This window comes from Rhinoderma darwinii, chromosome 6, assembly GCF_050947455.1.
Source record: "Rhinoderma darwinii isolate aRhiDar2 chromosome 6, aRhiDar2.hap1, whole genome shotgun sequence".
NCBI classification, from domain to species: domain Eukaryota; kingdom Metazoa; phylum Chordata; class Amphibia; order Anura; family Rhinodermatidae; genus Rhinoderma; species Rhinoderma darwinii.
In genome coordinates this window covers 1,580,401-1,593,629 of record NC_134692.1, presented here as the reverse complement: position 1 = coordinate 1,593,629, position 13,229 = coordinate 1,580,401, and the positions used below count along the sequence as shown (strand labels likewise).

The following is a 13,229-nucleotide window of genomic DNA, read 5'->3' as shown; positions in this document are numbered from 1 at the left end:
AATGTCTCTGGAGGATATAATAGTGCTGGAGTGTTATAAGAGGAACGGCTGATATCAGTCACACATATGATGTAATGTCTGGAGGATATAATAGTGCTGGAGTGATATAAGAGGAGCGGCTGATATCAGTCACACATATGATGTAATGTCTCTGGAGGATATAATAGTACTGGAGTGATATAAGAGGAGCGGCTGATATCAGTCACATATGATGTAATGTCTGGAGGATATAATAGTACTGGAGTGATATAAGAGGAGCGGCTGATATCAGTCACACATATGATGTAATGTCTCTGGAGGATATAATAGTACTGGAGTGATATAAGAGGAGCGGCTGATATCAGTCACACATATGATGTAATGTCTCTGGAGGATATAATAGTACTGGAGTGATATAAGAGGAGCGGCTGATATCAGTCACACATATGATGTAATGTCTCTGGAGGATATAATAGTGCTGGAGTGATATAAGAGGAGCGGCTGATATCAGTCACACATATGATGTAATGTCTCTGGAGGATATAATAGTGCTGGAGTGTTATAAGAGGAGCGGCTGATATCAGTCACACATATGATGTAATGTCTCTGGAGGATATAATAGTGCTGGAGTGATATAAGAGGAGCGGCTGATATCAGTCACACATATGATGTAATGTCTCTGGAGGATATAATAGTGCTGGAGTGTTATAAGAGGAGCCGCTGATATCAGTCACACATATGATGTAATGTCTCTGGAGGATATAATAGTGCTGGAGTGTTATAAGAGGAACGGCTGATATCAGTCACACATATGATGTAATGTCTGGAGGATATAATAGTGCTGGAGTGATATAAGAGGAGCGGCTGATATCAGTCACACATATGATGTAATGTCTCTGGAGGATATAATAGTACTGGAGTGATATAAGAGGAGCGGCTGATATCAGTCACATATGATGTAATGTCTGGAGGATATAATAGTACTGGAGTGATATAAGAGGAGCGGCTGATATCAGTCACACATATGATGTAATGTCTCTGGAGGATATAATAGTACTGGAGTGATATAAGAGGAGCGGCTGATATCAGTCACACATATGATGTAATGTCTCTGGAGGATATAATAGTACTGGAGTGATATAAGAGGAGCGGCTGATATCAGTCACACATATGATGTAATGTCTCTGGAGGATATAATAGTGCTGGAGTGATATAAGAGGAGCGGCTGATATCAGTCACACATATGATGTAATGTCTCTGGAGGATATAATAGTGCTGGAGTGTTATAAGAGGAGCCGCTGATATCAGTCACACATATGATGTAATGTCTCTGGAGGATATAATAGTGCTGGAGTGTTATAAGAGGAACGGCTGATATCCGTCACACATATGATGTAATGTCTGGAGGATATAATAGTGCTGGAGTGATATAAGAGGAGCGGCTGATATCAGTCACACATATGATGTAATGTCTCTGGAGGATATAATAGTGCTGGAGTGATATAAGAGGAGCTGCTGATATCAGTCACACATATGATGTAATGTCTGGAGGATATAATAGTACTGGAGTGATATAAGAGGAGCGGCTGATATCAGTCACACATAAGATGTAATGTCTCTGGGGGATATAATAGTGCTGGAGTGATATAAGAGGAGCGGCTGATATCAGTCACACATATGATGTAATGTCTGGAGGATATAATAGTGCTGGAGTGATATAAGAGGAGCGGCTGATATCAGTCACACATATGATGTAATGTCTCTGGAGGATATAATAGTACTGGAGTGATATAAGAGGAGCGGCTGATATCAGTCACATATGATGTAATGTCTGGAGGATATAATAGTACTGGAGTGATATAAGAGGAGCGGCTGATATCAGTCACACATATGATGTAATGTCTCTGGAGGATATAATAGTACTGGAGTGATATAAGAGGAGCGGCTGATATCAGTCACACATATGATGTAATGTCTCTGGAGGATATAATAGTACTGGAGTGATATAAGAGGAGCGGCTGATATCAGTCACACATATGATGTAATGTCTCTGGAGGATATAATAGTGCTGGAGTGATATAAGAGGAGCCGCTGATATCAGTCACATATATGATGTAATGTCTCTGGAGGATATAATAGTACTGGAGTGATATAAGAGGAGCGGCTGATATCAGTCACATATGATGTAATGTCTCTGGAGGATATAATAGTACTGGAGTGATATAAGAGGAGCCGCTGATATCAGTCACATATATGATATATTGTCCCTGGGGGATATAATAGTGCTGGAGTGATATAAGAGGAGCGGCTGATATCAGTCACACATATGATGTAATGTCTCTGGAGGATATAATAGTGCTGGAGTGATATAAGAGGAGCCGCTGATATCAGTCACATATATGATATATTGTCCCTGGGGGATATGTGTGACTGCTATTATTCGAAGCTTTACTCTAGTACAAGTGTTCTGGCCATTGTAGTAGTTGACACAGTTCACATACGAAGCTGCGGCGAGCATCGCCCCTCAGGTCAGGTGAGCAGTAAACACAACAGTAGAAATTTTCCGGCAGATTTTGTTCATTGACATTTGTAATAGAAGAAAATATGAAAATTCGAAAAACAAATCGTTGAAATATTTACATCATAAAACGTAATAAAAACCGCCGGCGCCATATTGTGGCCACCAATCAGGTAACGGCTTCATGAATCTGCAGAGACACGAGCGCTGGACTCTGATTGGCTGCAGTGGCAGTTTTTACAGCTGAGAATGATTGGTGGTTTGGATTAATCTCTGACAGATGAAGACGTGAAACGACGTCACCGCGCGGATCGAGAGAGCGCTACGAAATGTACAGACCGCCTCAAACCGCTCCTGCGCAGGACGCCACTGCACCGGGCTACATGCACACGTCGCATAAGTGGCTGCGGTAAATCCGCAGCAAGACGCAGGAAATGTACAGGTATAACCGCACGATTGCGCATTTTTCGATGTGTGTTTTCCGTTTGGTGCGTCTTCGTGCTGCGGGTTTTGTGCGATTTTTCACAGAACTCGTCAGATATAATTGGAAACACAACTTAAATTGACTTGATGACGGTTTTATAGTCGGCACCGCAGGTCAATTTCTGTCCCGAAAACCAGCGCAGCGCGAACGTGATTCCCGTGAACCTCGGACTACGCCGGTCCCGGGTGACGCTGACGAGTGGCCGCACGTAATCCGCATCGTGTGCATTCCGCCTCAGGCGCTGTTCACATCTAGTCGAGGTTTTCAATCATAAGAGAATCCGCAACGCGTGACCAGACCTGTCGTACGACAACGGACGCCGCCGCCCCCCGACCGACACCACTCACAATGGAGTCCGTCACACTGGTGGGAAAAAGAGCGCTGCGTGCCGATCCAGGTTCCCCGCCAAATCATCGACGCCGATGTGAACAGAGCCGGAGCCGCTGTGCAGCGTAATATGGGGGCCCCTCCCCTGTAATAATGGCCCCAGAACACCCAGTGACCAGCTCAAAACCGGGAAACTGTCAGCAAGGAGGGTGTGCAGCCCGGACAACCAGCACCGACGCCGCGGCACAAGGAGGGAGATATTAACCCTTTACATCTGATTTGCAGTCGGCAGAACGGCTTCTCTGTAAGATTTTATATTTCAACTACAAATAATCCACACGGGGAGGTGGAATCGTCTGCTCTACCCGGTACTGATCCGGAGTTACATCCTGTCCTGTACTCCAGTCACATCCAGAGCTGCAGCAGGATCTCATAAGCTCACGGCTGCTCCCTGCTGGGTCAGTGTCTGCACAGGGCTGTGCTCTCTATTCTGGGGCTATCCAGGTGTAAACTACAACTCTCAGCATTCACTAACAGCAGCAGCCTGCGATATTCTGCAAAAATATGAGGGTCGTGTCTCAGCGCAGTTCTGATTTTCAGCGATATCCAACCAAATTGCAGCTCTGGGTGGGACTGGAGTATAGGAAATCAGGAAGCAGCAGTATAGGAACTGCAGCTGATCTGACTGGTGCCTTAGACATGATGAAATATGAGAATAGTGACTGCAGCTCTGGATGTGACTGGAGTATAAGACATGATGTAACGCAGGATCGGCACAGAGGATTAGTCTTCCGGTTATACGCCGGCGATCTTTCGTTTTTGACATTTTCGTACATAATGAGGACGATTCATCGAAGAGAAGTAAAAAACTAAAACTCATTTCGTATCAACAAAATAAATTCCTCTGGAGGCTAAAACGTGGCCCTCAGGACCCCGGCAGGAAGAGGAGGTCGTTGTGGCCCTCAGGACCCCGGCAGGAAGAGGAGGTCGTTGTGTGTCCTCGGCGACTGATCCGGGAAACGTCCACTGACAGAACTCACTAATGTCCGCACCGCCCACTGCAGGAGGAGATCAGCGGCACCGTCCACTGCAGGAGGAGATCAGCGGCACCGTCCACTGCAGGAGGAGATCAGCGGCACCGCCCACTGCAGGAGGAGATCAGCGGCACCGCCCACTGCAGGAGGAGATCAGCGGCACCGCCCACTGCAGGAGGAGATCAGCGGCACCGCCCACTACAGGAGGAGATCAGCGGCACCGCCCACTGCAGGAGGAGATCAGCGGCACCGCCCACTGCAGGAGGAGATCAGCGGCATCGCCGATCACACAGCAGGGAAGAAGAAACGGGGGGGGGGGGGGTCCTGAGGATCCCTGAGAGGTGGACGGTGGCGGATGTTACTCGACGCTCTCGGGGATTTCCCGGTCGTCCATGATCAGCGTATGGACGATGCCTTCTCTGCGTTTGCCGCTGCTTACGGCCTTTATGCGGCAGTCGTGATCGCCAATGGTGAAATGCGTCTCGGTGCCGTCGTCCACAAACTCCCCCTGTGGAGAGGAAGACGAGAATTAGTGGCAGCAGATTACAGCGAGACAACAGCACGCGTACTGAGAAGAACAAATCAAGTTGTGCTCTACCAATGATACAGCGCCGCTCTCATCAGACTCCTGCTCAGCTGTCTAATGGAGTCTGAACTCCTTCTCATGTCTCATCAGAGGCTCAGGCTTTTACTCTGCCCCTCCACTATGCTTTACACTGTAGTTCTGCTCCATTAGCGCACAGCTCCCATCAGTGACTCCAGCTCAGCTGCATTGCCTTTTGGAGTCTGAGGTGACTCGTCCTAATCTAGTTCGGCAGCGCAGCATCACATGACACAAATGGTGGAAATCGGCGCTCACTTACCGCAGTCTCCAGCTTCTTCCCGTTGCACCAGACGTCCATCGTGTCCTTCTCTGAAACAAAATCAGGGATCGGGTCAGACCTACAGATCTGTGAGCTGCCCCCTGCAGGGTGGGCTGACGGCTGACATGATGTCGCACCCCCTGATGGTAACTTGGATTATCATACGGCTCTGTACACACTTTCTGCTGCCATCTGTGCGCGGCGCGGGGGGGGGCCTAAACTTTTATAAATTAATCTGTTTAATCCTGAAATAAAATAAGTCCCTACTTTTCAGTGTCCTCCAGTTCCCTTGATGATGCCTGCAGTGTAAAGAATGGTGGTCTCTAGATTACAAACTGATAATCTTCCATAAGAAGAACCATAACTCCCACTCATCCCAATGGAAAGTATTAGGCTGGGTTCACACACACTATTTACGGACGTAATTCGAGCGTTTTGGCCCCGAATTACGTCCGAAAATGCGGCTCAATAGCGTCGGCAAACATCTGCCCATTCATTAGAATGGGTCTTACGATGTTCTGTTCCGACAGTCATTTTTTTACGCCCCGCTGTCAAAAGGCGGCGCGTAAAAAACACGCCCGCGTCAAAGAAGTGCCTGACACTTCTTCAGATGTAAATGGAGCCGTTTTCCATGGACTCCATAGAAAAACAGCTCCATTTACGTCCGTAATGGACGCAGCGAAAAAGCGCCTCAACATGCCATGACGGCTGAAATTACGGAGCTGTTTTCTCCTGAAAACAGCCCCGTAATTTCAGCCATAACGGACGCTGCCGTGTGAACATACCCTCACACAGGCGTGTGGCTCCCCCAGTGGTATATATCTGTACGTGGTGATCTCCCCCTAGTGGTGGCTGCAGGCAGTAGAATGTTATCATGTAACTCTATGGGAGCTGTATATATCTGTATGTAGTGAGCTCCCTCTAGTGGTGGCTGCAGGCAGTAGAATATTATCATGTAACTCTATGGGAGCTGTATATATCTGTATGTAGTGAGCTCCCCCTAGTGGTGGCTGCAGGCAGCAGAATGTTATCATGTAACTCTATGGACGCTGTATATATCTGTACGTGGTGAGCTTCTCCTGGTGGTGACTATAGGCAGCGGAATGTTATGTCACGGTCTATGCTGGGGGTTTGGAGCTCTGTATCAGAACACTGCTCCGCCTACTATAGAGAGGCTGATGATAAAGGTAGGGATTGACTTTTCGCTGCTGGCGGGGGGAGGGGTGCGCTCTTACCTAGCACCACCCGGCAGTCCTCTCCATCGACGTGCAGGACCCAGGTGTTTGTGGTCTTGGATCGGTTCTCCATGTATTTCTTGAGGCTTTTACCGTTTACCTCCAGGGTGTACTCATAAGCAAAACCGCTGACGGCGTCGATGTTGATGGTGGCCTTCATCTCAGAGGCGCCCACTGGAAATGTCTCTTTCCCCACCAGTTTAAACATCCAGTCCCTCCGGATAATTTCCTAAACACAGAGAGAAGAGCGATGAGTGAAGAGGACGGCACCAGACATGGCTCCGCAGGGTCCGTCCGCACCGGGTGATCAGACATGGCTCCGCAGGGTCCGTCCGCTCCGGGTGATCAGACATGGCTCCGCAGGGTCCGTCCGCACCGGGTGATCAGACATGGCTCCGCAGGGTCCGTCCGCTCCGGGTGATCAGACATGGCTCCGCAGGGTCCGTCCGCTCCGGGTGATCAGACATGGCTCCGCAGGGTCCGTCCGCTCCGGGTGATCTGCACTGCGCAGCTCTAGGGGCTCCCAGGGCGGCACTACATTCTGCTTTTACCTTCTTGTAAAGTCACAGGAGGCGCAGCATGGCTGATAACGGAGAATGGGCGCCATCGTACCGCCCCGTACAACTCCTAACATCCATAATATGGCCGTGTGTACGAGTGACGATCCTGCGTGACACCATGTCTTATACTCCAGTCACATCCAGAGCTGCACTCACAATGACTTATACTCCTGTCACATCCAGAGCTGTGGTCACTATTCTGCTGTTATACCATGTGTCATACTACAGCCACCTCCAGAGCTGCACTTCTCTATAAGGCCACATCTACACGTGAACCAGGAGCCGATCCATTACACGGCAGAAGCCCAAATCTTTCCAGAATTCCTGCTCTCCTGGTTTTTATACTGATCCCAAACTCGGCCTCCGGGTGTATAAACAGACTGCCCAAAAGTATGCACTAGCACCACCCGGCCACTAGGAGTCTGTACAGAGATTTACCCCACGGATCTGTCAGCCGAGTATACGCTCCTATACGGCGCATTCATGAGAGGAGCGCTCCCCCGCCCCCCCTCTATATATACACATGTATACAGTCAGGCACCGCATATAGAGGGGGATAGCGCTAGGATTTTACGGTGTATAAGAAAACGAAACTGTGGTCCCAATGTAAAATTACCCCTCTATAATGTAATATCACCTCCTCTATAATGTAATATCACCCCCTCTATAATGTAATATCACCTCCTCTATAATGTAATATCACCTCATCTATAATGTAACATCACCCCCTCTATAATGTAATATCACCCCCTCTATAATGTAATATCACCTCCTCTATATTGTAATATCACCTCCTCTATATTGTAATATCACCTCCTCTATAATGTAATATCACCCCCTCTATAATGTAATATCACCTCCTCTATAATGTAATATCACCTCCTCTATAATGTAATATCACCCCCTCTATAATGTTATATCACCCCCTCTATAATGTAATATCACCTCCTCTATAATGTAATATCTCCTCCTCTATAATGTAATATCACCTCCTCCTCTATAATGTAATATCACCCCCTCTATAATGTAATATCACCTCCTCTATAATGTAATATCACCTCCTCTATAATGTAATATCACCTCCTCTATAATGTAACATCACCTCCTCTATAATGTAACATCACCTCCTCTATAATGTAATATCACCCCCTCTATAATGTAATATCACCTCCTCTATAATGTAAACATCACCTCCTCTATAATGTAATATCACCCCCCTCTATAATGTAATATCACCTCCTCTATAATGTAATATCACCTCCTCTATAATGTAATATCACCTCCTCTATAATGTAACATCACCTCCTCTATAATGTAATATCACCTCCTCTATAATGTAATATCACCTCCTCTATAATGTAATATCACCTCCTCTATAATGTAATATCACCTCCTCTATAATGTAACATCACCCCCTCTATAATGTAACATCACCCCCTCTATAATGTAATATCACCTCCTCTATAATGTAATATCACCCCCTCTATAATGTAATATCACCCCCTCTATAATGTAATATCACCCCCTCTATAATGTAATATCACCTCCTCTATAATGTAATATCACCTCCTCTATAATGTAATATCACCACCTCTATAATGTAATATCACCCCCTCTATAATGTAATATCACCTCCTCTATAATGTAACATCACCTCCTCTATAATGTAACATCACCTCCTCTATAATGTAATATCTCCTCCTCTATAATGTAATATCACCTCCTCTATAATGTAATATCACCTCCTCTATAATGTAATATCACCTCCTCTATAATGTAATATCACCTCCTCTATAATGTAATATCACCTCCTCTATAATGTAATATCACCCCCTCTATAATGTAATATCACCTCCTCTATAATGTAATATCACCTCCTCTATAATGTAATATCACCCCCTCTATAATGTAATATCACCTCCTCTATAATGTAATATCACCTCCTCTATAATGTAATATCACCTCCTCTATAATGTAATATCACCACCTCTATAATGTAATATCACCCCCTCTATAATGTAATATCACCTCCTCTATAATGTAATATCACCTCCTCTATAATGTAATATCTCCTCCTCTATAATGTAATATCACCTCCTCTATAATGTAATATCACCTCCTCTATAATGTAATATCACCTCCTCTATAATGTAACATCACCTCCTCTATAATGTAACATCACCTCCTCTATAATGTAATATCACCCCCTCTATAATGTAATATCACCTCCTCTATAATGTAATATCACCTCCTCTATAATGTAACATCACCCCCTCTATAATGTAATATCACCTCCTCTATAATGTAATATCACCTCCTCTATAATGTAATATCACCTCCTCTATAATGTAATATCACCACCTCTATAATGTAATATCACCCCCTCTATAATGTAATATCACCTCCTCTATAATATCACCTCCTCTATAATGTAATATCACCCCCTCTATAATGTAATATCACCCCTCTATAATGTAACATCACCTCCTCTATAATGTAACATCACCTCCTCTATAATGTAATATCACCCCCTCTATAATGTAATATCACCTCCTCTATAATGTAATATCACCTCCTCTATAATGTAATATCACCTCCTCTATAATATCACCTCCTCTATAATGTAATATCACCTCCTCTATAATGTAATATCACCCCTCTATAATGTAACATCACCTCCTCTATAATGTAACATCACCTCCTCTATAATGTAATATCACCCCCTCTATAATGTAATATCACCTCCTCTATAATGTAATATCACCTCCTCTATAATGTAACATCACCCCCTCTATAATGTAATATCACCTCCTCTATAATGTAATATCACCTCCTCTATAATGTAATATCACCTCCTCTATAATGTAATATCACCACCTCTATAATGTAATATCACCCCCTCTATAATGTAATATCACCTCCTCTATAATATCACCTCCTCTATAATGTAATATCACCCCCTCTATAATGTAATATCACCTCCTCTATAATGTAATATCACCTCCTCTATAATGTAATATCACCCCTCTATAATGTAACATCACCTCCTCTATAATGTAACATCACCTCCTCTATAATGTAATATCACCTCCTCTATAATGTAATATCACCCCCTCTATAATGTAATATCACCTCCTCTATAATGTAATATCACCTCCTCTATAATGTAATATCACCCCCTCTATAATGTAATATCACCTCCTCTATAATGTAATATCCCCTCCTCTATAATGTAATATCACCTCCTCTATAATGTAATATCACCTCCTCTATAATGTAATATCCCCTCCTCTATAATGTAATATCCCCTCCTCTATAATGTAATATCTCCTCCTCTATAATGTAATATCACCTCCTCTATAATGTAACATCACCTCCTCTATAATGTAATATCACCCCCTCTATAATGTAATATCGCCCCCTCTATAATGTAATATCACCTCCTCTATAATGTAATATCTCCTCCTCTATAATGTAATATCACCTCCTCTATAATGTAACATCACCTCCTCTATAATGTAATATCACCTCCTCTATAATGTAATATCACCTCCTCTATAATGTAATGTCACCTCCTCTATAATATCACCCCCTCTATAATGTAACATCACCTCCTCTATAATGTAACATCACCTCCTCTATAATGTAATATCACCTCCTCTATAATGTAATATCGCCTCCTCTATAATGTAATATCATCTCCTCTATAATGTAATATCACCCCCTCTATAATGTAATATCACCTCCTCTATAATATCACCTCCTCTATAATGTAATATCACCTCCTCTATAATGTAATATCACCTCCTCTATAATGTAATATCACCTCCTCTATAATGTAATATCCCCTCCTCTATAATGTAATATCACCCCCTCTATAATGTAATATCACCTCCTCTATAATGTAATATCACCTCCTCTATAATGTAATATCACCTCCTCTATAATGTAATATCACCTCCTCTATAATGTAATATCACCTCCTCCTCTATAATGTAATATCACCTCCTCTATAATGTAATATCGCCTCCTCTATAATGTAATATCATCTCCTCTATAATGTAATATCACCTCCTCCTCTATAATGTAATATCACCTCCTCTATAATGTAATATCACCTCCTCTATAATGTAATATCACCTCCTCTATAATGTAATATCACCCCCTCTATAATGTAACATCACCTCCTCTATAATGTAATATCACCTCCTCTATAATGTAATATCACCTCCTCTATAATGTAATATCACCTCCTCTATAATGTAATATCACCTCCTCTATAATGTAATATCACCTCCTCCTCTATAATGTAATATCACCTCCTCTATAATGTAATATCACCTCCTCTATAATGTAATATCACCTCCTCTATAATGTAACATCACCTCCTCTATAATGTAACATCACCTCCTCTATAATGTAATATCACCTCCTCTATAATATCACCCCCTCTATAATGTAATATCACCTCCTCTATAACATCACCTCCTCTATAATGTAATATCACCTCCTCTATAATGTAATATCACCTCCTCTATAATGTAATATCACCCCCTCTATAATGTAATATCACCTCCTCTATAATGTAATATCACCTCCTCTATAATGTAATATCACCTCCTCTATAATGTAATATCACCTCCTCTATAATGTAATATCACCTCCTCTATAATGTAATATCACCTCCTCTATAATGTAATATCACCTCCTCTATAATATCACCCCCTCTATAATGTAATATCACCTCCTCTATAATGTAACATCACCTCCTCTATAATGTAACATCACCTCCTCTATAATGTAATATCAACCTCCTCTATAATGTAATATCACCTCCTCTATAATGTAATATCACCCCCTCTATAATGTAATATCACCTCCTCTATAATGTAATATCACCTCCTCTATAATGTAATATCACCTCCTCTATAATGTAATATCACCTCCTCTATAATGTAATATCACCTCCTCTATAATGTAATATCACCTCCTCTATAATGTAATATCACCTCCTCTATAATATCACCCCCTCTATAATGTAATATCACCTCCTCTATAATGTAATATCACCCCCTCTATAATGTAATATCACCTCCTCTATAATGTAACATCACCTCCTCTATAATGTAACATCACCTCCTCTATAATGTAACATCACCCCCTCTATAATGTAATATCACCTCCTCTATAATGTAACATCACCTCCTCTATAATGTAATATCACCCCCTCTATAATGTAATATCACCTCCTCTATAATGTAATATCTCCTCCTCTATAATGTAATATCACCTCCTCTATAATGTAACATCACCTCCTCTATAATGTAATATCACCTCCTCTATAATGTAATATCACCTCCTCTATAATGTAATATCACCTCCTCTATAATGTAATATCACCTCCTCTATAATGTAATATCACCTCCTCTATAATGTAATATCACCCCCTCTATAATGTAATATCACCTCCTCTATAATGTAATATCACCTCCTCTATAATGTAATATCACCTCCTCTATAATGTAATATCACCTCCTCTATAATGTAATATCACCTCCTCTATAATGTAATATCACCTCCTCTATAATGTAATATCAGCCCCTCTATAATGTAATATCACCTCCTCTATAATGTAATATCACCTCCTCTATAATGTAATATCACCTCCTCTATAATGTAATATCACCTCCTCTATAATGTAATATCGCCCCCTCTATAATGTAATATCACCTCCTCTATAATGTAATATCACCTCCTCTATAATGTAATATCACCTCCTCTATAATGTAATATCTCCCTCTATAATGTAATATCACCTCCTCTATAATGTAATATCACCTCCTCTATAATGTAATATCACCTCCTCTATAATGTAATATCACCTCCTCTATAATGTAATATCACCTCCTCTATAATGTAATATCACCTCCTCTATAATGTAATATCACCCCCTCTATAATGTAATATCACCTCCTCTATAATGTAATATCACCTCCTCTATAATGTAATATCTCCCCCTCTATAATGTAATATCTCCTCCTCTATAATGTAATATCACCTCCTCTATATCACCTCCTCTATAATGTAATATCACCCCCTCCTCTATAATGTAACATCACCCCCTCTATAATGTAATATCACCTCCTCTATAATGTAACATCACCCCCTCTATAATGTAACATCACCCCCTCTATAATGTAATATCACCTCCTCTATAATGTAATATCAC

General features: G+C 42.3%; 1 protein-coding gene across 4 annotated transcripts in view; it reads right to left on the bottom strand.

Moving 5' to 3' along the window:
* Positions 1–2,538: 2,538 nt before the first annotated feature.
* The window catches only part of FAIM (Fas apoptotic inhibitory molecule), a 16,032-nt gene continuing 5,341 nt past the window's right edge, over positions 2,539–13,229 (bottom strand). For all 4 annotated transcript variants that reach the window (XM_075828996.1, XM_075828995.1, XM_075828993.1 and 1 more), the window contains 3 exons: positions 6,441–6,669; positions 5,206–5,255; positions 2,539–4,850 (listed from right to left, as the gene is read on the bottom strand). In XM_075828996.1, the coding sequence (XP_075685111.1) occupies positions 4,701–4,850; positions 5,206–5,255; positions 6,441–6,669 (429 nt within the window). In that variant the 3' untranslated portion in view covers positions 2,539–4,700. The remainder of the gene's footprint in view (positions 4,851–5,205; positions 5,256–6,440; positions 6,670–13,229) is intronic.